We start from the raw sequence: 26,066 nt of genomic DNA on the forward strand, positions 1-26,066 counted from the left end.
CTGCAATAAAGAGATTTTAAGAATTTTTTTACACTAACAAACTTAATATTTTGAAATATTTCCATATAAGAAACAAAGTCATTACAAAAAAGGAAGCAGTACAAAATAAAGCATTGGCAAGTACAGCCTGCAACAAAAAGTGCTTTACAGTATAATGTTCCACTAACGGGTTACTCTTGCAGTTCAAATATATTCTCGCTACCCAGAACAACATACCTGCAGGTCCTTCAATAAATTTAACAATGAGTAAAAATTACTACTTTTGAGTTTTAAACATACACCCACAAAAACAAATATTGCTCCTATTCAGCTCAGTGCTAAAATTACAGAAGAATCCCTCTATTATAAAATATATCATTGACTTACTTTTGAGGCATTCTTTTGCCTCCCAAGCTCTCCTAAATTGAAGCCAGTCTATGAAATTCTACTTGCTGAACTTCATGTTGATGCAAGATACAGACATACATAAATAAATCCCATCTTTATCTACATTTTAACCATTTACTAAAATCCTAAAGAAAAAGAGCTGCTACTGTAAAATGTTAACCAATTTAGCCTTTGCAGTAGAGTACAATTTAGTTCAGTTATAAGTATTACAAATATGTATCTGTTTATAATGTATATTCCATATTATTATATATATTTATAACATATATAAAGAATACAAATCTAATCTGTCAAGAATAAAAATTGTAAACAAATACTGCATAACAGTTGTTTGCTAGCAGACACAAAAAATCAGTAGCACTGGCTGAAAGACAAGATTTCTTCTTTGTCTAGTAACGAGGAGAGAAAAGTGCAAAGACAGCTCTTGCTAGTGCTGACAACTCAGAGTACGTATACTGTAGAAATATGTATGGGATTTCTCACCTGTTTAACTGCATCCAGCAGCCGTTCTAGAAGAAACTGTCTTTTAGTGTCATTGTTCTGTGAACCTGAAATTCAACAAAAGGATATAATTTTAAAATAAATAGGTTTTTTAAGAAAAATACATTTGGGCTAACACCAGGGCCCTGAAAACTTTCTTCCCATGCCAATTATTCCAGTAAATTTATTAATGTATTTTCTCTAAGTAAAATGATGCAGCGTAAGCCTGTGGTTGGAGGTTTCCTGTAGCCTTTCTCTAATATGCAGGAATATTGTTTGAAATATCATCTAGAGTCTTACTTTAGTAAGATTTTGGTTTCATGATATAAGGTATAATGTAGCAGTACCAAATACAGTATAATTCTGCACGATCAGCACAGCTTGCCCCTAGCTTCTTAGCACAATCACCTGTGGGGCCATACTGCAAGCCTGGAACTGACCCAGTTTAAGATTTTTTTTTTTTTTTGGTTGGTTGGTTGGTTAGTTGGATTAGGTGTATGATGGAGCTCACATTGCAACTCCATAAATGTTCATACTGGGACAACTACCAGGGTAGTATATCATCATAGCATAAGAAAAGAATGGAAAATTAGGAAGAGATGGCGGGAATATCTTCTTACTGTCAAACAACCTTACTGAAGGAAGAGTTTTAAGTCAGGTGAACAGAGGGCAATTGTTACAATAAATCCCTTAAAATTTACCTACCAGCATAGTTCTTCCTGATTAATGCCTACAAGATCTAGTTTGTTCCTATACAAGCAACTATGCAAGAAAATATTTAACTTCTCAATCATTTCAACAACAAATAGCATAACACATTGGTTGTCGGAATATGCTTTATAAACTCCCATGAATACGTGTAAAATGTATTGTTTAATTAACCTACATCACCTCTATCATTTCTTTATTCTGAACTTAAATTCAAATTATCTTTCAAAAACCTCTCTGACCTCTCTGGAATTAAAGTCATTCTCTCTTCCTCTCAAAGAATATACAACTAATATATGCATAGACTAAAAGCCAATTATCAAAACCTCTGCATGAGCAAGTTCCTCCAGATACCGAAAATCAAACACCACACAACAAACCCTCTAGTAAAGAGATGACATCAAAGATACATATCTCTTCCTCTTGCTGCCCAACACTGCAAGGTCCCAGTCCCAGAATTTCCTGTCTTCATAATCCCATGCAAAGTAGTTTGCTCCTAAACCAGCAGGAGGGGGCAGAATTTGCCCTACTGAAATTATTCTGCCTTTGTGTCATCTTAAGTATGGGATCAGGAGAACAAAAAACCCACAGTAAGTCTATAATACACAATGCCAGAATAAAGAAAACAATAGGAAAAACACGCAAAAGTAGCTGCTAGCTAACTAAGCTTCACAATGCTTATTTAGCTGATTATGGTGGATTTTCAAGAAGTTACACTTCCGATTTTGAACCGTGACTCAAACTGTGCCGACATGTGATGTATGAGGTTTGGTTCTGTAAGTCAAATACTCTGATGCGTGCAAACTCAGGTGAAGAGGCAAACAATGTTCAATGCCAGCAAAGGACTCTAAAAACAAACCCCATACCAAGCAGGTTTTAACTTCCAAACAACTATGCCAGTTATGCCACTGTGAAGATAAAATTAAATTCACATAATCCCTACTACTCTACGTTGTGCTCCTTCAGAGATTACAATTATATTAAATTATATTCAGTGTTCTTACCACACGTGCATTGCCAAAAACGGAGACACATGCCTCTGCATCCACAGTTGTGTGTTTTTTCAAGCAGAGGATATATTATTCTTTATAATAAGCCTAGAAAATGTAGTACTATTTAGCATTGTTTTCATTTCAAGTAGATGGAAGGTAAAATTAAATCTCTACCAACTCTATATAAGATTTTGCTCTTTTACAGTCTTCATTTTCTAAACTAAGTCTTTTTTTTTAAAAAAAGCGTATTTTCAGACAAGAGCACCATTCAAGTGTGATTAACTGTAGTCAGAAGAGTGGTAAAAACTGCAGTAACACACATACAAATACAAAACACAGAACGCATAAAAACAGCATTACTCAGAAAAAAGGCTATATGTAGACTATTGCAATAAAAAAGGAAGTTCACACATGAGTCTAAAAATACTTGTGAAAACATAACTGCAAGGTTGCAAAAATTAAGAAACTTAGAGAGACTCCTCCCATCAACATCTAGGCAGTCAAAAAGGGTTAAAAATAGGCTCAGGTACTGCACCTGCCTCTGTGACCCTTGTCATTTTTTGTCGTTCATGGTCATGCTTTCCTATTTTTAAAACAAACTTCTCTCCATACCCTGACAGAAATATCCACACCTACAGCAGAAGAAAACTGACTATGCAAGTAAAGGAAAACAGGATTTTCATCCAATTCTTTATAGCTACAGCTCTCTTCAGCACCACATGTGGTATATAGGTTAAAAAAAAAATAAATCTCAGATTGCTCTCACATACTCTTTGAAGTCTTGTATGCAAAATTTCAGACTGCAATTCCTTTTGCTTGCTCTAGCACAGGTTCTGAGGGTACAAGTTTAAGATAAAACAAACACAGACCTAATTTAAATACTACCTTGTACTACATTATTATGATTCTACTGCCTCATCCTGAATTAGATGCATTTTTATATGTTTTTTGAAACTGCCATTAAAAAAGTGACAACACCCCTAATTGTTGACAAGTACATAAATCTAGTATCCTTGTGTTACGTCCCTTTAAAGTTTAGCCTATTCAACACTGTCCAGTCAAATATGAGTATGTACATAGTAAGTAGCATTAGTAATATTAAAGTAATGCTTAAACCAACAGGAAGTTACCTTCACATCCACTAGAAATACACGGTAGCTAAAAAAATACATGTTAAAACTAATTACAGCCATTAGGGAAAAAGGTTCTTCTATCTATATTTTAACAACAGCCCTATTACTTTTAAGGGCTAAAATTGGGCAGCAAAAGAAGTGTAAACAGCACTATTACAGCCGCTAAGAAAAAGACATAGTTGAATTTTATGATCTTAACATTAGCTACTACTTTATCTGAAACAAGCATGATAATGATACACTTTTCTCTGTCCTGATCTGTTCCACTTATGTTATTCTGGAAATATACTGTACAGTATTGTGTAACAGTAATGTTTGGGAAAGCGCAAAATTAGTGTTCTTTTCATTATCTTGTTGTATAATCAAAATTGTTGGAAAAGTCTTATAGGACTTGGCAAGGGCTACACATGGGTAGGTTAGCCATGCAACTGAACTACTAGCACTAATGTCACCTTAGGCATTATTCTATCTTAAGTAATTAAATGTTTTCTCTCCTCCTAAACCTGTATCTCTTGTTTAAAAAAAAATAAATAAATAAAGGTATTAGAAATAACTACATGATGAGGCTTTATGCCACAAGAGGTGCATGCCACCTTGCCTTTTGAGTCACAGAATTCAGAGCTCCCAAAGACCAGTCTCCTAGGAAGATTTAGGCTCTGATTTGCACATATTTGCACAAGGCTAGTCCCAGCCTGAATTTTTCATTGAAAGGCTGAAGTTTTCCATATGAAAATGCTGACTCTTAAAAACTTCAGAATCTGGGTTTAGTCTATATTGTGTCAAGATCTGAAACATTTGAGAAACTTTCTTTTTCCTCGGTTTGAAAGATTTGACTGTTATTTGCATTTTTCACAATGCTAATTAACAGTTTTCCCCATAATAATACTTTTTCTGTCCTTATATCTTCTTCCATAAAAATCTTTTTTTGCTTCGTACCACAAAGGTGAGACCAAAACAGAGGAAAACACCCCGGAAGTGTTTTCATTTTCATTTTCACTTTCAGAAATGACCACTATCCATAAAACTTGCAGCATTTAGTTACTCCAGTTAACTCTTCAATTTTTTTTTCTTACTATCTTTGGCAACAGATCGCACCATATATTAAATCAAGGTGGAACAAAAACATGCAATCTAATTTTCAGTTGCACTGTTCCATTACTGAAGCTGTATAAGTAGACCCATGAAAGCACTTACTAAAGCACTTCCCATCTTAAAGAAAAACCCAAACTACCCCCTAACAATGTGTTTTAAAACATACTAAGTTGCAGGAGAAATCTATTTAACTTTCTTCCTCCATTCTACCAAATAACTCCATGCTGGCCCTTTCAAGTGGCTATGCTTCCTCCAGTCCTGAAGTTTATGGGTCCCAGGTCTCATACAAAGCTTTTAAGTATTTCCTCTCACAAACACCTCAAAAAACTCAGGATTTCACACACCCACCGCTTCACCGTAACACGGAGGCCAGAAACGAACACATCCACAGCCGACACATCCCCGTCAGGGCTGAGCTGGAGAAACAGCGAGGGTACACCCTAAGCACTGGAAGGGACCGCTTTTTCCACTAGTCACGCTCCTCACCTCTCTTACCAACTGCATGTTAGTCAGTTCCTACTTTTTTTTTTTTTTTTTAATTGTTTTCCCTTGCTCGTTTATTTTCTCGGGAAAATTTCCTGTGATTTTACACAGCTGAGGTAACGGAGATCCCCGAGACCAGCACCACTCGTGCTGTGTGCCAGTGTCACACTCAAGGGCAGGCTTTAGGGTTTAAACTGAGGTAAAACACGGCTTCTGGGGGGCTTTGGGAGCCAAAATGAGGAGCGGGGTGCGGCGATGCAGGCAAGGGCTGAGCCCTACCCCGCTTTGCGGGGACAGCGAGGCCGAAGTCTCCTGTGCTTCGCCAGGCACAACCGCCAGGCACAACGCCCAGCCCTACCGGGGAGAACCATGAGGGGAGGAAGGGGCCTCGGCCCGCGGGGGACGGGCCACGCCTGACCGAGCAGGCGGCGGGGACCCTCCAGGCGAGCTCTGCCCGCGCCAGCCCCGACGACACCCCAGAGACCCGGCGGCCCCGCCGAGCGCGCCCCGGGGGCGGAGAGGGCCCCGCCCGAGCCCTCCACTCACCACTCATGGTGGCCGCGGGGCTCGCACCCTCCGTCCGCCGGACCCGCTCCCTCCTCCCGCACACCCCAGAGCCGGGCCGGCCAGCGCACACGCTCCGCCCCGGAACGCCGCCACGCCGCCCCGGAAGGTAAACACCGCTCCGCGCCGGCGGCAGAGAGCTCCCCTGCGGCCGTGGCCCGGGCCGGCCCCCGCTGTGCCGCCTCCCCTCACGGCCGCCGGGCTCCTGACAGGAAAAGGCGGGAAGCTGCTGGCCACCTCCCGCAGCAAAGCCCCCGCCGGGGAAGCCAGTGGCGACCACCCCCCGCTTCACAGAGACGGCCCTTCCCCGCACAGCTGTTCCACGGAGAAGGGAAGAAAGACCGGGCGAACGAAAGATGAGAAAAACGGAGATAAAGCGTTCTGTGCGCGTGCTGCGTAAGCTTAAAGTCCCAAAAGGGTTCATGTTTCAAAAAAACGGTACAGAAATTGTAAAACCTCTACTACAAAATAAAATGGCAAAGCAACAAAGTAATTCTCGTAAATGTAGACTCGTTTCAAGGCGTCATTTTGCTAGTTTGTATTTGCTGTGTGTTTGCCGCATACTGCTGCACACTGTGTGGAGTAACAGCACATAACCTTTTTTTTCCAGCGTTCCTAGTTAAAGTAATAGTAATAAATTTAATAGCTCTGTAGGCCTACTTCCGAAGTTTTGGCTATGCGTGGCCAGACCTACACAGCTAACTCATAACTGGCCCAAACTTCATGGTCAGTCTCCTAAAGATGCTGTAATACTGGTCGGTGGTAGATTTTGTGCAATAATTTACTAGTCTTAAAACATTTTAATTCATCATTCATTCAAGAATCTGAAATAGAAAGTTATCTACAAATAAAAATATTGTTGTTTCTTTTGTGATTGTTGCAGTTTTACAAGAATAAAACTGGCCTAATATTAGGAAAATAACATTAATGCTTGGGAGGCAAGGTGACAAAAGTATATTCCTAATTTTAGGCCACACAGTAGCCTGGTATGACTATATCTAATCAGCAGTTCTTGTACAGATAACAAGGGTATCCTCGTTTAACCCCAGCCAGCAACTAGGATCACACAGATGATCACTCCCCCATCCCCAGTTGGGATGGAGGAAAGAATCAGAAGAGTAAAAGTGGGGGGGAAAAAAGCCTCATAGATACAGTTTAATAGGTAGAGGGAAAGCCATGCACGCAAACAAAGGAAAACAAGGAATTCATTCACTGCTTCCCATCGGCAGGAAGGTGTTTGGCATCTCCAGGAAAGCAGGGCTCCATCACACATAACAGTTAATTGGGAAGACAAATGCCATCCCTCCAAACATCTATGTTACCTCAAACCAGGACATTTCCCTTTCTTTTTCCCCCAACTTTGTATACTGAGCATGACATCACGTGGTATGGAATATCCCTTTGGACAGGGGGTCAGCTGTCCTGGCTGGGTCTCCTCCCAACATTTTGTGCACCCCCAGCTCACTCGCTGGTGGGAAGGTGTGAGGAGCAGAAAAGCCTTGAGGGCTTAGCAACAACAAAACACATTTGTATGTTATCAGCACTATTCCCATCCCAAATCCAAAACGTAGCCCCACACCAGCTGCTAGCAAGAAAGTCAAATCTACCCCAGATTAAACCATGACACAAGAGTAAATAAAGGAACTAGTAAAATAGAAAGAAATCTTTATAGAATACAGTCTGAAAAATGCTTGGTACTTGAGGGAAAGTCTGCACCATCAGGAACTACTTTGGGATTGCAGGTACAGTGCTCCACAGCACCACAACCTCCCTTACCGTGACCCAGAGACACTATCTGAACTGGGGAGGACTCTATACTCTACAAAGGTATTCATCATTAGAATGTTCCTATTTCAAGCATCATAGGGGCTATTTGAAATTGGAAGACTGGAGACGTAACGCGGGTTTTCATTTCTGCCTCCTGGAACGTTCCTTGTGCACCATCAAGCAATTTTTGGCACACGATCTGAGTTTAACATAAAATACATATTTGCAAACTTGTTTATTGATGAGTTACTATATATATCAGTGTAAGTATATACAATCTCTGAAGGCAGAAAAAGCCATCCTACATAGGGACTTTCAGAAATTAAAAATTCCAATGACTAGTTTAGTACTTCAGAATAATGTAGAAATACCTGACCAAAGAGATACTAGAGTTGGAAATGATGTGACAATATTCGTGAAAGTTCAATGGAAGATCTGTAAGAATGATGTACTTGCTTTCTCCACTGACTGCAAGTATTAAGATTAATAACTATACTGGAATAACTCATTTATTATTATACAGTAAAAATATACTTCTCTCATAGTCACCCAGCACCCAGAATATAGTTGCAATAATCAAAAGATTTTGTGGTAACTAGAACAGTAGCTCCTTCTTCTGTAGCTGGTAATGGAAATGAAGTTTCACAGCCAGTCTGAGGTTTTACCAAGCCACAGTCACTACAAGTGCATTCTTCCACTGAATACATTAATGTTTCACTTTGAAGTGAGTGTCTAATTCCTTCTGCATTCACACTGCTTTCTGTATTAGCCTTGAGAGTATTATTCAGCTCCACAGAAGAGCCTGTAAATATACAGAAGTTAATTTAGTACATACATCATGCTATATCAGACATACAGCTACTGAAGATCCAAATTTCATTATGTTCCAACTATGTTCCTAACCCTAGTGAAAGTTTTAAGATGTAGTGAAATTTTTAAGATGCATTTATATATTATAATCTTTTGTTCTATGACAACATACTCCCTATACTTCAGGATAAGCATTTAAGTAATCTAACACATTTTCTAATCAGTTATTATTTATTGGCTGAACACAAATAGTACTATTTTTAAAATTTAATTTTTTTTTTCACATTCCCAAAAATATATCACATACACTTCTCACAGGCTAGAATATAAAGTAAAATTATTTAATGTCTTATAAGATGGAAAGCTAATATTGAATGTGTATCCTCTACCTGGGTAGAATTCCTTTTGCATTCAATGAGAAGAGGATGAAACCCTTATAGAGATCTTTTGCTATTGAGGGTTCATAAATGATTTCTCAAACACCAGCAAATAATCTAGGTATGAATATGCAACAAACAATCCTGACATGATCCAGAACCAACAAAGAGAGAATGCTGCTTTTGCAAGTTATCATCTGGATATTTTATTCCCTAATATCTTTAATAACTTCATTGAGACTATTTGAGGAATACAAAACAATCCAACAAAGACAGTTATCAGAATCTGGAATATAAATCATATGCAAAATTTATACATGGTAAGAGTAGCTAAAATGTACAATGATCTAAAATTATTTGATAAAGAATCTTATTTATTCACCTGTGTTTTTCAGTTTTTCTTTTAGTTGCTTTAGGTGCTTCCGTTTAAACAGGACCATTAAGGTGAACAGAGCGAGTATTAAAATTACTCCCAAGCCCAAACAAATCCAAAGAACTCCACTTGAATCAGTGCCTTATGAAATAAGAGATGTATTAAATTAATTGTAAACAATAACCAATGAACAGTAAACACGTCCAACACATAAAACTTCTCTGTCAAAGGAGCAGTTTCTATTTCCATTGAGTGATAGCTCAAGTAAAGCTTGAGAGCTTTAAAAATTTGCTCTTCTAAACACACATAGTCATACAGGACACACTGCATATGTCTTCAATATTTTTGAGCCCATATATTATTCTGATAAACTTGTTCCAGGTTTTAGATTTCTTTAAGTTTTTATGTTTACAATTCTATGTAAAATACAACATGAAAACACCCAGCATAGCCACAAAGTATTGCAGAAATATTACTTACTCTTATCACAGTAGTTTTCACATGAAGGTGGTGGTGTACTAGAACATCGAAGATGACAAGGCTTACAAGAGAGCAGCAAATTATCAAAGTATTCATTTTTGGGGCAGTGTGCCATCAGGGTCAGCAATTATGGAACTGGAAAGCCACAGAAATTGTAAAAGAGTGAGGATCATCTACAAAGGGCTTTTCAGTTCTCAGTTTTTGCAAATCTAAGAACAGCTAGCAATAATAGCTAGACTTCGATCACAGCTCCACTACATAGTATCATGTTAAATAAAAAGGATTTAACTCTGAGGTCCCCAAGGAATTACCGTTCTTTTTTGGCAATTCACGATTGTAGAAAAACTGAACAGCTGCACCAAGATAATTTTCAATGTAAATTTTGCTGAAACAGAAAATGGTTATTTATAGAAGACATTTCTTGAACAGGTGCTAAACATTACAAATTCTAGAAAAGCAAGATCTCCAAACAGGAGTTCATATTCAACTCATACTTGTTCTTTTCTTTAGAATTTTGTGGGTTTTTTCATGGTGATGGTCAGCAGTAATTATGTTTTCCTGTAATATGCAAACACGCCATGCTTAATTTTTGTTCTTTTTGTCCCAGTCCAAGGAGCATAAGATGAAAAAAATAGAGGCAGGAGGCACAGCAGTAAGAAGATACAACCAATTCAGTTTCTAGCTTTGCCACTGACGCATTCTGCAACTTCAGACAACTTCCTCATACTGTTTCCGTTGATGAACAATAATATTAAGAACACATAGATGATGAAAGAATTACTTTTTGTAAATGAATGATTTTATGATTTTAAATAAGATATTGTTAAAGTACAAGTTCAACAATTACTTCATAATTGTGTTGTACAAAATACATCTAAGGCCTTCAGTTACAACAGAAAGGCAAAATCTAGAGATTCAGTCACTGGGATATTGTTTCTCAATTCCAAATTAGCCTCATCTATCTAGTCTATTAGGTTTTGGTCGGCTTTTTTGCTTGGTTCATTTTTGGGGTTTTAGCCTGTTTTTTTGCTTATAACCATAGTTATATGATAAATTTAATAAGATGATATTCTAATCATGAAAGAAGGGCTATGTGAATATTTTACAATTTTGATTCAAAACATTATCTGCATTTTTTCCCTTATTTTTCCACAATGCAGAACTGTCACTATACTAAAACTGCGGTACCCAGCATGGAAAAATAAGCCAGCCACAGATTTCATTCTTGTGGTAGGGTGTATATGACACCTCCTTTACAGCCAGGTGATGGGGCGCACTGAGCGTGCATAGATTTGTCTGTGTAAATGCACTGAGTGTAACATTCCTCAAAATGCATTTGGTCTTCCCCCTGGAAAAAAAAGAGCTTTGACAACAGACTGCCACAATGAAAGTAATTTACATAGCTTACTTGTATCTTGACTTTTTAATCTAATAGAATTTATTTTAAATACAAAGTTAACCAGTAGTATCTAGCAATTTGCAACAACTGCCTCCATCCAGTATCATTGCCACAGACAGATTAGAACTACAGGCTTATTTATAGTTAAATTTCTCCTTGATATAATTAAGTTAATTGCCTTTTTGACTACAGAAAGAGAAAAGAAAAATATTGTATACAGAATTGTAACTTCATACTACATTACTATGTATGAGACATTTTCCCACAAAATGCACCACATGTGAATACACAAGCTGTTTTTAGTGGAAGTCTAACAAAGCAACCTGTATTCTAGTCTCTAGCAGATGGAACTGCTTATTGTGGCTTTTGCACTTGTTTCTATAGGCCAGGTGCACAGCTGCAGGCTTTCTATTATGTATGGGCTCTTCTCCCTAGTCAAGATTAGTGGATAAACAGGAATTGACAAAATCCGATTTTGTCAGAAGGTACTGAAGGAACTGGCGGATGAAATTGCTAAACCGCCCTCTATTATATTCCAAAAGTCATGGCAGTCTGGTAAAGTCCCCACTGACTGGAAAAGGGGAAACATAATCCCCATTTTCAAAAAGGGAAAGAAGGAGGAACCAGGGAACTACAGGCCAGTCAGTCTCACCTCCGTACCTGGTAAGATCATGGAGCAGATCCTCCTGGAGGCACTGCTGAGGCAGAAGAATAACGAAGAGGTGACTGGGTACAATCAACACGGCTTCACCAAGGGCAAACCATGCCTGACAAACCTGGTGGCCTTCTATGAGAAGGTGACAACATCAATAGACAAGGGGAGAGCAACTGACATCATTTACCTGGACCTGAGCAAAGCCTTTGACACTGTACCACATGACATCCTGGTCTCCAAGCTGATAAAATACGGCTTTGATAGACTGACAATTCAGTGGATAAAGAACTGGCTTGACAGCCGCACCCAAAGAGTGGCTGTCAATGGGTCCATGTCCAAGTGGAGGCCAGTGACAAGTGGAGTCCCTCAAGGATCAGTACTGGGACCGGTCTTGTTTAACATCTTCGTCAGCAACATGGACAGTGGCATTGAGCGCACCCTCAGCAAGTTTGCTGACGACACCAAGCTGTGTGGGGCGGCTGACACGCTGGAGGGAAGGGATACCATCCAGAGGGACCTTGACAGGCTGGAGAGGTGGACCCATGCCAACCTCATGAAGTTCAACAAGACCAAGTGTAGGGTCCTCCATCCGGGTCGGGGCAATCCCAAGCACCAATATAGGCTGGGCAGTGACTGGCTTGAGAGCAGCCCTGAAGAAAAGGACTTGAGGGTGCTGGTGGATGAGAGGCTCAACATGAGCCGTCAGTGTGCACTAGCAGCCCAGAAAGCCAATTGTATCCTGAGCTGCATCAGAAGAAGCGTGGCCAGCAGGTTGAGGGAGGTGATTCTCCCCCTCTACTCCACTCTTGTGAGACCCCACCTGGAGTACTGCATCCAATTCTGGAGCCCCTACTACAAGAAAGATATGGACGTGCTGGAATGTATCCAGAGAAGGGCCATGAGGATAATCAGAGGGCTGGAGCACCTCTCCTATGAGGACAGACTGAGGGAGTTGGGGTTGTTCAGTCTGGAGAAGAGAAGGCTCCGAGGAGACCTTATAGTGGCCTACCAGTATCTCAAGGGGGCCTACAAGAAAGCTGGTGAGGGACTTTTTAGGATGTCAGGTAATGGTAGAACTAGAGGAAATGGATTAAAACTAGAGATGGGACGATTCAGACTGGACGTTAGGAAGAAGTTCTTCACCATGAGGGTGGTGAGACACTGGAACAGGTTGCCCAGAGAGGTGGTGGAAGCCCCATCCCTGGAAGTTTTTAAGGCCAGGCTGGATGGGGCTCTGAGCAACCTGATCTAGGGGGAGATGTCCCTGCCCATGGCAGGGGGGTTGGAAATCGATGATCTTTAAGGTCCCTTCCAACCCTAACAATTCTATGATTCTATTCTATGATTTAGGTGTGACGAAAGAAAATATGGATACAGGTGATGCCAAAAATTTCACCAGGAAGTCAATGCTGGTCCTGAAGTCATAAAACTGGTTCTGACTTGCTTCATACATTTACACTCTAGGGCAAGAAACCTAAGTTATCACTAAAATATCACTCCTATTTCTGATGAAGCATCATTTGGTAGCTTACGCATAGAGTAATTTGAGGTTTTGCTTTTAAGATGCTCTTTAACCTTTTCAATCATGGAGAGGACAATCACAGTCTCAACTGTGACCTGAGGAAGGCAGATAATTCTGAAAGTATTTTCATGGTATCCACAGGTACGATAAGTGAATTTCAGGACAGACAAGCCGGGTCCAATGCTTTAATCTTTTATCTATTTTTACTTAAACAGCATATTTTCCTGTGCTGCAACTTCCCATTGTTCTTACATTTTTATATTCATATCTATAACTTGTAATAAGACCCCTTACTATTTTAGAAAGGAACGAGATGACTAATTCAACAGTTGTTTTCTGCAGCTAGTTCCAACACTACACATCTGCAGGATAAGTACATTCTTACTGTAGTAAAATTCCTCATGCAATTGACAGCTCACAAATTCCAGAACTTTCAAACTATATCACAGCTGCTCGAAGCTTCTAACGTTATTTTAGTAATCTAGGGAAATCGCATGTGTACTATAAGAGATGAATGAACCTTAATCAGTGTCACACTTTTTTTTTTTTTCCAGTTGTATTAGGGGTGTGGGGGAGGCCTGCCTGTGTTTCAGCTGCTTTTATTAGAGTTTTCTTGCCTCGTTTTTTTTATGTATGACAATGACACTGGGGGTTCTTTTATGTTGACTTTTGACTGAATTGTGCAAGTATATTTATTTCAAACACTAGCTTTCTTCAACAAAGTAGTTTTGCTAAATAGCTAGGTTTATAGCATTTTGGTATTAATTCACAGCTTCACAAAGAAGAGAAAGAAGCTCAGATTGACAGTGGTGAGTATTTTTGCTGGGAGACAGCAAAATGCTGTTGTTAAATGGCATATAGGAATCCAAAGTAGGCAACACAGATAATCCTAAACTTGAACGATGATAACTGATAAACTCCTTAAAGTTCAGTGTTGTTACAATGAAGAAAGGAACCTTGAAGTGCTTGGTAGCAATAAGTTCTGTTTAAAAGAACATCTTCATGTGCCACTTCAGGTCCTCTTCAGATTTTTTTTTTTTAACAGAATAGGGATTCTATTGAAATACGTCTGTGACTTCTCCCATATGCACCCACATCTCTGTATCACTAACCAAAGAGTAAAACAACGCTTAGCACTCCAGAAGTCAATGCAGGTAGTTCCTTTACTGTCTTGAAAAAAAACAGGCCTAAAACAAAAATGCAAACAGACACTTACAAAGTATCTTCAAAAGGTATTGGCTGAAGGAGGTAGCTTTCTTTAGAAAATGGTAGTTTAACTTTCACGTATACCTTCACGATGTCATCAAAGACAACTCATATCTAATTAGTAACACCGATCTGCAGGTCACCAAAGATGTGATTAGATTATATACAGCAAAGCTGATTAAATATCTTGGTGTTAGTGAAAGGGATAGTCCTGCTCTTCATTCTACAGTGTTCTGAAGCACAAGGAATGACTCTGGGGCTTACCTCACCACACAGCAAGCAACTTTAATTTGTTAATCCAGTCAGTTCATAGAGTTCTACGCCTACAGCCTGGAAAAAAAAGGCCAGAAACAGAACAGAAAAAAAGATAAACAGCTGATTACCTAGTGGGGATGTGAAACTAAGTCCACCACAGAAGTACAAATTTGGTGAACTAATGTGCCAATGTCTTCATTTTAAAAGTCCCGTCAAACTCTAAGTACAGTAGAAATTTTGTTTAATTATTTGGTATTGTGTCAGATATGCGTACACTCTCTATAATCAGTTGGTCAGAAACAGTTTTCCTGTGTGGCTAGTTAGAGTTCAAACACATGTATTGTAAGACACAGATGTAAATACAAAGAAGTCTCATCTTTTCCATCAAACTCTAGGAAACCTCCCCTCAAGTAAAAGGCTAAATACAGCTCATTTCACCAGAGCTCTGGAGAATACTGCTGTCTCTCATAGCGATAATTTCCCTCCTACGGTTGGACTATTATTTCCCAAAGCTTACAGCCCTTAGAGATAAACAAATTCTACTGATAGATGTGTCCCAGAACACAACTCCTTGATTATTAAGCAATACATTTTTCACATATAGGAAACTGGGGAGCAATGATAGCAAAGGGTCTCTAATGTGTCATATAAGTCACAGTCTTTTCTCCTTAGCTATATATAGTTTTATTGGCATGTGTAATGACAAAACAGAGGTGACAGATGACAGAAAAAATATGAGGAATTACAGTTGTCATAGCCTGTTGCCTTTTTTTTCTGCATATCTTAGCATTCAAAAGTTCTACTTCTCAAGCATCTGAAAGCAAGCATATAATCAGAAGATCTTGATAAGCAATAATTCCCAGTGAATTTCTTGTCTGCTCATGCCTCTAAAAAGCATACTGCAAATATTTATTCTCAAAGCAAAAATTAATCCAAGGTAACTGTTCCTCAATTCACTAAAACACTGTGTTTTTCGCTCTCAAAAACAAATCTCAGACTGTGCCAGAAACAGCTAACTCATTCAACAGCGGATTGTTTGGTGCAGTCTGCAGAAAAATGTATTTGATAGTTATTATGTAGATGGGTGGCAGCACTTGCAATAAAACAGATTTGGGGAAACGATGTGTTACAGGAGTAAGGAAGGCATTCTTGTGCAACCTTCATTTTTGAGTAATTTTGATCGAAGGAAGTTAATACTAAAAACCCAAACCTTTAAGTACTTCATTTGGAGAAGTGTACTATACCAACTGGCTTTAATATGAGAGATGTAATACCTGAATTCATAAGCTGTTTATAAAGTAGAATATTGGATTCAATCAACCAACCAATGAAACAAAACCCAGAACCATTAAAAATAAATTCATTAAGTGACATTAAGATAAGGATATTGTTACTTAGAAACTGTAGTTATGTTACGTTAATAATTTATCCACTGCCTTGTATAATACACATTAAATCCTCTAAGTGGCATGCTATTTTGTTATACGTAGACTGTGCACACACACCCCAAAAAACGTCTGAGATAACCGGATACTGATGGTTCTCCTGCAGTGATATTTCCCTTTAGGGAATAATAAATATATGATTTATTTACCAGTGAAGTTACATTGCAGCTTTTTTTTCAATTATGGAATTTACAGGGCTTGGACTGGCTTTCTGCAGAGTTACATGTTGATACTAATAAATGCTCTCTTCTTGTCATTTGATTTTGCTCCAAAAGGATGACAGAAATTAGTAGCATTGTACAAAATAAGAAAGGATTTATCAAAGATAATAATCGGTCATTTAACTGTAAATCCACAAAGTGTTGCCAGGGAGGTATTTCTGCAGTTACATTCCTGTAACTGAAGCTCAAAAACTCCCAAAGATATCTGCTAAGAATAACATAATTCAGGGAAGTTAACCTGGCCTGTTGGAGTTGACATCATTACGGAAAGTAGTGGAAAATAATTTTAAGAAGAAAAGTGTCAACTGCAGAAACAACAGAAAAAAGAAAAGGAAAAACAATTCTCAGATTTCCTTCTAAAATGTTTCTGTCTGACTCAAGAGTGACACCCAGGGACAATTTATAAAGACCAGTGTGCTCTCATAAGGTGATTCTCAACCACTGACAACTCCTCTCTGAACTTCATGTCTACATCTGGAAGTAGTAAAACATCTATTTGCTGTTTACAGTAATAACTTTAGCATACTGTCAATTCTACTAGGATATCAAACTACTAAACAGGATTTCAAGAAATCAAATAATTTTTACTGGCAATCGAGTACGGGTAGGTGCCAGCACAGCACATACCAGCAGGCAGTAGTTTAGAGCTGTACACACACACACTCTCTAGATTTACAACCTTCTATCACATCAGCATAAAACTGAGAGTTAGGTGTTGCTTTGGCAGAATACAGGCATAACAAGCACTGAGCATCCAGCCAGAGCATTGCCTCCCATGAACCCAGATTTGACTGTTGGTTTCCTTAAACATCTGGAGAAGCCTAAGACTTCCAGAAATCCTTGTCAGTGCCAATTTTTAACATGTGTTAAGTTGGTATTACTTACGTGACAGAAATTAGTCATGTGAAAAAGGTAAGAAGAATTTTATCTTTCACTATTTAATTTGAAAAAAAGCTATTGTGAGTTTCAACACCGAAATAATAAAATGAAAACTCTGAACAGAAAACCAAAGAAAGTAATACTATTATATCAATAATTAAACATAAAGATTGAAATTCATCTCTCAGAACAGTAGCTTAACATCTTTACCACACATAACTTCAACAACAAAGCTTTGTTCTGACACTGCTTTGGGATTTCTCTGTTCATGCTTGTACCAGCTTTTTTGCCTGACTGTACTTCAGAAATTCTGTTGGCACAATTACATAGCACTTGTGAAGAGAAAGAGAGTTTTCTGCTAGGACTATTACATTCCCTTCACAAACAACATTAGCTTGGCTGACAAAGGAATTCTTCTGGCTGTATAGTTGCTTCTACATAGGTCATTTTGTGCTGGCACAGCTCTTCTGGGTAGCACGTGTAATTTTTTTTTCCATTCACTAAGGCAACTGACCTACACTGTCAAGTCTTATAGTACAGGCTTGGTCTGAGTCCTCTCCAATTCTCTAAAGCTATTTACAGAAAAAATCCAAAGAAAAAAGTCCCTCATCACAACAATCCTAGAAATCTGTCAGATAAAAAAAAAACCACCACTTTTTCTTCCCAAAAGTTATCACACTTCACGGAACAGCAGTCTTATAGAAAGTTATCTCCCAAAAAAGTGTTAAAACTTTCTGAAATGGTTATTTTCAGAAATCCATCTTTTGTTAAGTGTACACTTTAACTGTATGGCTGGGAGGAGATAAGCTGTTCTAGGAATGGGGTACACACTGCTAATAACAAAAGGGAGGGGTTATTAAAAGATTCATCATGTTCATTAGCTTTTACAAGCTGCACAGAACAATGCTCTTTTTAGAAACAATACTGTTTAATGCCATTTGGGCCCAGTGCAAAATCAACAATAATGTGGATTTTGCCTGTTTGGTTCAGCACATTTTAATTAGACCACTGCTTTGAAAAAGTGATCTTGCTGTTGCTACATCTGGTATTTCCAAAAAAGATTAAAGAAGAAAACAACTGAAAAGTGTTCCTTAAAAGTAGTAATTAAAGTAACAATAGTATAAACATTGTCAACTAAATCTCAGACAACTCCTGTATCCCTTACTAAGTTTGTTTAGCTAGGAATCAAGTTATGGAAAAGCATAGCACAGAAAAGCAGTGTTAATAGACTATAAACTCTTTGGGGAAGGAAGATACCTTCTCATTTATCTGACATTACACATGTGCCAACATAGTTATGTAAATACTAAGGACAATGCATAATACAATAACTGTGCAAGCAAGTTTGGATTAAGCTAATACTGGTTAGAATGCCAGTGACGTTTTTATGTTGGTGCAATAGTTTTTACAGAATGTAAACTTTTTTTTCCTTCGTTTCTTAATGTAAACACTTATATTTTGTGTTGTAAAAATAACCTCCCACATACTACTATTTTAGTGACTTTGCAGATGGACAAAACAAACTAAAGCTAATCAGTGGTACAATGCCAACAGCAGTAATGGAGTTACAACAAAAATAAATGTGCATGAACACCTATGAATGACGTGAAGTGCTTGGCATACACTGAAGTCTAACAAGAATTTTTCTTCTGATAATTTTAACCAAATTCCCTAGCCTTTCAGTGTTTGTGGACAAGTATAGGTAACACACAATTGCTTTATTTCAAATTCCCATGTACAGAACCACAGTGCCAATGTGCGCTCTCTCTCAAGACAGGAGGGAAATTGTAATTGATTTAGCCATCCCTGTTCTAGAATAATTCCCCATTCAAATTGCCTTCTCTGGAATAAAAGTACTGGCACAGAACAATTCTGGAGTAATTAGTCCTAATTAGAAACAAGCTCACTATTTCATTCTCACAATATCATTACGAATTAATTATTTCTGCAACAATGTTAACATGTTAACTAGCTATAGAAGAACAGCTTTAAAAATCCCATGACACTGTTATTCTTTCTTCATAACAATAATGTCATTTTGCTTTGGTCATTACCAAAACTAAAATCTTAAGGGATCTCTAATGGACAAAATGCTCCCTCAACTAGAGTTCTGGAGAATTAAGAAGGGTAAAAGAAAGCACATGAAAATCCCACGTGGAACTAGTTTTCCATTCCCACCTCCCTGGAGAGAGCCAGCCAGCACGTAAAATTTCCATATGAAACATAAGTGTTATAAAACTCTTACCACATGTATAAGGCAGGAGATCTGGCCTAGAGATGTTATGGAACCCAGCGGTGGACGTGGCAACTCTGAGCTTCTCCATGTCAGAGTCGCACTGCAATAAGAAAGGGTGTGAATAAACAGCGTGTTACATACCCGGCATTGATATTTTCAGTGCTAAGTTCAAGATTTTTCATTATCTCACAAAACCACTCTTTATTAACACAGTCTAGAAAAATTATATAAGACACAGCTGAATTCTGTTTGATAGTGGGAACTCGCCTTGTGCATCTGTGTTAGACTGTAAGTCCCACTTAAAATTCTAGCCACCTTTTCTGCATTTTTTTTACCTCTATGTCAAGCTACAAGACTGACAATTTGATGGTAGCCAGAATTGCAAATTCTCTCTGGTACTTGTCTCCTGTTAGAACAATACTAGCTTACAGCCAGTGGAAGAACATCTCACGAGAATCTGGAACTTAAAAGTTATCATTGTTGCTCAGTCAACTCTGCATCCCAGCCGCTGAGATCCTCAAATTTGTCTCAGGGAGCTGAAATATCCTCTGTTTCCATTTATCACTTCCAGAGTATCTTAGGCTTGTAATATTTACTCTCCACATCTAGCAGATTTGTAGGTGAAAACAAATTTACTCTAATGATGCAAAAGGTTAATTTTCTAATCAAAATGTTGCTAATCAAGATGAAAACCTAAGAACAGTTAAATAGAGGTCTGGATTGTACTTAACAGGATTTATTTTCAGCTACTTCAGTATCTTAACTGACATGATGCCTCCTCCCACCAATCCTACACCTGGCTTCCAGATCTCTAAAACCACATGGTCTCTGCCTTTCTTCAAAATAGATTCCCCCTGGTCCCTATTCTTTCCAAGACTCACTCAGTCATCATTAAAGTGATCTCAGTCTTCCCTTCCTTGGATGGGCGTTCTTTGCTTAGCACATTCCTTCCACATTAAGCAATCCTTTTGCTATTTACAACATTTTAAACTATCATAAAGTTTATAAACTGTGCCTAGATTCTTCACAATGGGCACACCTAACCCCCCCATCTTTGTTTATTTTGAGCTTTGATAGCAAAAAAACCCGTATATAACAAACAGTTTTGATAGCAAAGCTACTTACCTAAACCACCCTCCCCCTGCTATTTATCAGTCTGGAGGCTCACGGTATCAAAAACAGAGAAGAAAGTCTGTCTAAGGAGTAAACTGCAATGACTATGCATTCTAAGAGAGGCACCTTGAACAAAGAACTAGCTAGCATCCAACTTACAGGTTTTTCAAATCTGAACAACAGGCTAACTACGCAACATACCACACAGCTGAGAACTCTGACCCTCCAATTAAAGTCATCTGAAAAAAGAAAGGGATGGCACTTGTGAAAAAGAAGACCTTTCAGGCTTTATTTCTAGATATACATAAGCAAGAGAAAGAAAGATTGTGTGTGTATATATAGAAGTGAGAGACATGTGAATACCTTAGAAAATAATGAGTTTAGCAAATGAAGTATTTGAGAGGTAAGGAGACAGACAGAGAATTTTAAATTAGTATTTTGTTGTGTGAATCCACATATTTCTTCTGCTATCTAAAGTAAAACCAATTCATTTTATGCCTTCTTTTGAAGCCTACAGCATGTGCTTTGACTGCTCCTAAAGAAAAGCTTTAACTCTAGATTGGAGACCTCAAAAAGAAGAATCCAGCTCAGAAGTACTCATCACCAACCTACAATGAAACGTGCAAGAGTTGAGTTACCATTTCCTTTGAGGGTGCCCGTTTGCAAGCTTGGAGTAATTCTACAACTGAACTGTAGAAGAGAGCTTATGTTGTGGTGCTACATTTGGAAAACCAAAGAAGACTTTTATTTTAATCTCTTCTAACCAAATATCTTAAAATATGTTAAGACAATACAAATACAGTAATTATGTGAGTGTCCAGCAGAGGGAGAGTAATAGGTCAGAAACAGCATTGGTTTAATAGCAGGGTTAGAAAAAACAGATCAGTGAAAAAATAATTCCGGGTCAAGATATCTTAGTTTGGATTATACATGGTCTTGTGCAAATATAAAAGCCTCTTTATAATTCACTTCAAGCTTTCAGGAACACTAGCAAAGCTTAGGATAGACTTGGCTTTTGAAAAAGCCATCATGCCAAAACATAGTGTGTTTTTTGTTCTCTAGTTCTCAGCTACACTTCCACAGATACCTGGAATGGGAATTTGCCAGAGTTTAAGAACATTAATTTATAATCTCCTGGCACCTAATCAAACTTAAACTAGTTCCGTATTTTCAGTTCTGTGTCACGCTTCATTAATATTATGAAAGGTATTTAGAAAAACTCTTACACAGCCTTCCTTCAGAAGAGGTATATCACTTGTACTTAGGTACAGCCTTAATCCATATTTTCTGAAAAAACTTTCTGGACTCATTTAACTCCAGCTGCTTCTTCTAAGTAATGCTAAACTTAATTTCTGGAGTGTCTTTTGAGATTGTTCCTTCACATAAGCCTCAGATAAAGACCTATGCTTCTAGAATGGCACTTTCACAGCTGAGCAGTTTCCTATATTTTTCTTTTAATAATATACCTTGTAACTCTTGTCTTTTCTTCCTCCTAGGTAAAAAAACTTGTTCTTTTGGCTTTGTTTTTAAAGGCTCATTCTGACTTCAAAGCAATTCTAAATATCAGGCTACTCACTTAAGTGCATAACTAATGTCCATATTTGAATACCTTTAAATTTCAGAGCATGGCTCACCGTGCGTCAGTTGAATTTCAGCTTGCTGCCACACCAGATTATCATTCCTTTCCTGCTCCTCCCAATCTCAGCCAAATGCTTTCTTTCCCATTTTGCAGCAGCTCAGGAACTCACCTGACCTCTGGGTAAACTAAGTCAATTTGCTTATAACTCAGCATCCTAAAACCACTCTCCTCCCTCCTTAGACTGCTGCTACTTTATGGAGTTTAATAAGGTGGTGAGCTGTTAACTGCTTGAAGCTGTTACCCTGTTTGAAGCCTTCTAGTGAAATATATCTTTTTTTTCTGCTTCAGTTCACACAACTAAAACATTGGTATTTCATAGGTATATCTGCTAGGGTGTAAAGTGCTTGTGAGAACCTTGAACAAAAGTTACTACTGAAGTACGGAATACTATTCCTAATATCATATGAATGCGGACCTCCATCTCACTGCTATAGGATTGACTTATCACAGGCTGCAAACCAGTGGTGAATCTACCTTGAGATGGTTTAATATGTGAACAGCTTGCCCTCACTAAAGAAGTTCCTGTTCCCCATTCTTCCTTTATACCAGCTCTGGCATTTGTCAAACACCTCCTAAGAGTTGATTCATCTAAGTAACCCAGAAGGAAAAAGAAAGTGGATTGTCCTGACGCTAAATTTAATGAGAGAAACTGACTCAGCAAAGGGTCTAACAAGAGGCAGAAGGCAGCCCAAGAACAGGTAGAACTGTGGCTGTGGGGGAGCCAGTTTCTCTCCACCCCAGTCCCCAGCTGTTAACCCTGAGGTGGTCCAGCCTCTTCTTTTCTAAGCAGTGCTTTGATAATTTAAGTCAGTCATGATGTAATGATGGATTTATATGGGTGGTTCTCAATAAGAAAAGCTTTTTAGTTTTTATTAAATCAAGAGCTAGTGTATTTATTCTAAACATTTTGATGCAAAAGAGATTTAAACAAAAGAAGCTTTTATAATGCTTTAAGACCTCAAGAGAATGTGACCATTTGCATTCCAGTAGATATTTTGCCAGTAAAATGATAATGATTCTGCTTAGGTTTTGTTTTGAGTACCAGCTGTTTGTAAGTGGAAAAACAAACTACTAGCCCTGTTAAAAATTTAGTGTTTGAGTTTACACAATTCCAATGTGCGACACAGCCTGTAAAACAGGTTTGTACACTCTGAAGGACATCTGGCATCTTCTGACATTCTGTGGACTAATTGTTTATATTTTAGCAAGTACCTAGGGAATAAGTACTGGTCAAGGAAGGAAGGAATGTTGAATAACCTAAGTAATTATTTTCCTCTGAAATCAGTGGTAATACACACTTCCATACCTCTGATCAAACACATATTTGGCCCCGCTCTGTACACACACCACCACCATCACCCCCCCCAAAAAATTATCACAACTTGGTACTTTAGGAACTGGCAGAATTAAGCTCCATTTCAAAAACCTTCATAAAGCCTTTTTAAGGAATGACGAAGTGTATGTAAGAATTGCTGCCTACGTGTTCTGTGTGCTGGTGATCTTAAGGTAAGTCTTAATTGTTCTGAAAATATAGCAGCTACCTCCAGGTAAGCCTTTCCTGACTTGTAGGCTGCATCAAGATTCAAACAAAAACCAAGCTTGTAATACAGCATTGCAGTCATTATAAACCTGAGCTATTAAATGCTCATAATGATGGTAAAAACTGTACAGTAACAAGCCACTGTCAGCAGAATTCATGAAGCTTGGTTTCTACTGGATTTTTATCTATTGTTCAACAGTGTATGAGCTCCTTTGTTCCAAATGGTGTTACCCTGTTTCCATACTAAATGAAATGTATCAGATACCTACTGGTTAATAAATGTCACCTAACAAGCAAAGGTTAGTATTAAAAACAACAACAACAAAAAAACAAACAAACCTTTAGTAAGTGGAGAGTGCTATATTGAGATGTTCCTTATTATACTAGCTGCTTAGGAAACATTTCTCATTCCTGTAGCTCTCCTCCTAACTGCTTCCTCCACTCCCCTGATAAAAGGACCACATCCTATTCCTACTTCTATCACAGTTCTCAGTGGGATTGCATATTACTTTTTTTTTTTCTTCAAACAGAAACATGATTGCCACATAGCTGAGAATCTTACTTGTAGTTTAACAAAATTCTAAATATTACAACAGAAACACAGGTGAAAATCTTCCTTAATTTTACACAACTTTGAACAACAGAGGCTCTGGCAATGCAAGCCTTAAACTGGAAAGGAGCTCTGCGCTAGAGAAGAACCAGAGTGGCTTTCACAAGGTCTTTAAAACTCATTCTTTAGGCTCTGGTGAGGGTAAGCTCTTGGTGCTTGAAGGAAAGACTTTCACTTAGCAGAGGGGTATAGTCTTTCATTCTGAATTAAATTTTTTTTTCTTTCAAAATTATCTGTGGTGTTGATGGGGATTTTTTTTTTAACTTTTATAAGTGCTGCCCTGTACACTAATATTTTCCCTGAATACGATCGGTTGGAAGCACATTTTTCCATTAACGCATGTGTATTACCTGCCATGCAGAATTTTCTGCTTGTTAAGGGTGTACGTGTTGCTGTTGGTGTGCAGCCAGAAACCATCTGGTTCTTGTGTCAGGATTCTGTTACGTAAATGCTGCTTCAAGAGAATTTGTACAGTTCTCCAACCAAAACTGCACCGGATTTTGTACTGAATGGAGATCTTTGCATTTTAGTTCTAAGCCCATCTGTTTTCAAAACAACTCTGTGACTTGCCCTACAGTGTTCTAATATAAATAATGCTGCAAGATGACTCAGTCCTTGCATGTGAGCACTCCAAGAAATTCCCTTCTCCCAAGCACTCACTTTGCCTAAACACTTATGCCAAACCTTCCAAGATGAAATGCTGCCACAGCCACGTGCAGCCTACAAACCAAAATCTGCTCCTTTCCCCTCTGATCCTCCCCAGCTCCTCCAAATACACTTAACTTCAAGCAAAGGTGTTTGGGTTTGGATTTGATTTTGGTGGGGGTTTTTTCATAAGTTCTAATAGTCTTACTAGTCAAGGGACTCAGTACTTGACAAGTCCTACTGCTTTGGCTTAACTGTTTTTTTTTATTCTTATCTATTTTAAATAATAACCAAGTCAAAGTGTGCTATAGAATTGCCAGATTTGGAGTTTTTAATGCATCTGGTCAACTTACGGTGGACGTTTGCTCTCACATGTGCTCACAAACCTTCACTTGGGAGGTTTATGGACCCGACACTGGTGCCCCCGCTGTATTGTCACTCCGCACCTAGGCTTTCTAGGATTAGGTAGGTGCAACTTCGCATAGATAAACGCTAAAATGAGCACGTCTTCACCTAACTCCAGACGCTGAGTCCTTGCGGGAGGCGGGAACCCCGTGAGGTGATACCCCGCGTCGGGCCGGCTCTCCTCAGACCCCGCGGGATGGGCTGGCGCTCCGGGGCCACCGCGACACACTCATCTTCCCCCTCCTCATCCGAATCGGCATGAGGGAACGGGGAGCAGCCACCCGGCGACGCTGGCCCCTCGCACAGCTGTCGCGAACTGCATTTCCCAGAGAGCTGGGGGCAAGGCACAAGCGTGGCCTGAGGCAGCGCCGGCGCCGGGCCTGCCGGGACGGGTAGTTCTTGTCCCGCCTGAGGCCTTGGCGCCAACTACATGTCCCGTCTCCCCCCCCCCCCGCAATGGGAGGCGGAGACGGCAGAAGCGACCGGCGAGCGCAAAGGCTGACGGGAATTGTAGTTTCTTGACAGGCAGGAAACGACGGTAACTACATTTCCCATCTCTGCCGGGGGGGTGGGCCGAGAGGGCTCCCGCAAGCCATGATGGGCGTCGTAGTTCCGCGCCGCGCAGTGGCCGTGCGGTGGGATGGGGCCCC

The 26,066-nt window shown here is 39.0% G+C and overlaps 2 protein-coding genes across 6 annotated transcripts in view; both read right to left on the reverse strand.

Moving 5' to 3' along the window:
- The window catches only part of SNX29 (sorting nexin 29), a 120,464-nt gene extending 114,527 nt beyond the window's left edge, over positions 1-5,937 (reverse strand). For all 4 annotated transcript variants that reach the window (XM_063344366.1, XM_063344367.1, XM_063344365.1 and 1 more), the window contains exons 1-2: positions 5,822-5,937; positions 871-935 (exon numbers count right to left, since the gene is read on the reverse strand). In XM_063344366.1, the coding sequence (XP_063200436.1) occupies positions 871-935; positions 5,822-5,828 (72 nt within the window). In that variant the 5' untranslated portion in view covers positions 5,829-5,937. The remainder of the gene's footprint in view (positions 1-870; positions 936-5,821) is intronic.
- Positions 5,938-7,865: 1,928 nt separating this feature from the next.
- On the reverse strand, positions 7,866-25,707 carry TNFRSF17 (TNF receptor superfamily member 17). Of its 2 annotated transcripts, none has more exons than XM_063344432.1 (6): positions 25,525-25,707; positions 19,474-19,564; positions 14,693-14,758; positions 9,647-9,781; positions 9,176-9,307; positions 7,866-8,408 (listed from the first exon to the last, which is right to left on the reverse strand). In XM_063344432.1, exons 4-6 carry the CDS (start codon positions 9,759-9,761, stop codon positions 8,152-8,154), a joined length of 504 nt encoding a protein of 167 aa, XP_063200502.1. In that variant the 5' UTR covers positions 9,762-9,781; positions 14,693-14,758; positions 19,474-19,564; positions 25,525-25,707; the 3' UTR covers positions 7,866-8,151. The 2 variants fall into 2 exon arrangements, with proteins under 2 accessions (XP_063200502.1, XP_063200503.1); XM_063344433.1 differs by lacking the exon at positions 25,525-25,707 and adding an exon at positions 25,365-25,496.
- Positions 25,708-26,066: the final 359 nt, after the last annotated feature.

This window comes from Chroicocephalus ridibundus, chromosome 8 (genome assembly GCF_963924245.1).
Source record: "Chroicocephalus ridibundus chromosome 8, bChrRid1.1, whole genome shotgun sequence".
NCBI lineage: Eukaryota > Metazoa > Chordata > Aves > Charadriiformes > Laridae > Chroicocephalus > Chroicocephalus ridibundus.

Bases quoted from the DNA above. Each gene is read 5' to 3' on its own strand.
- TNFRSF17 (XM_063344432.1), bottom strand. From the start codon at position 9,761: ATGGCACACTGCCCCAAAAATGAATACTTTGATAATTTGCTGCTCTCT. The intron at 9,308-9,646 runs GTAAGTAATATT...TTATTTCATAAG, and splicing joins TGAAAACTACTGTGATAAGA to GCACTGATTCAAGTGGAGTT. The intron at 8,409-9,175 runs GTGAATAAATAA...GTATATTTACAG, and splicing joins AGAAAAACTGAAAAACACAG to GCTCTTCTGTGGAGCTGAAT.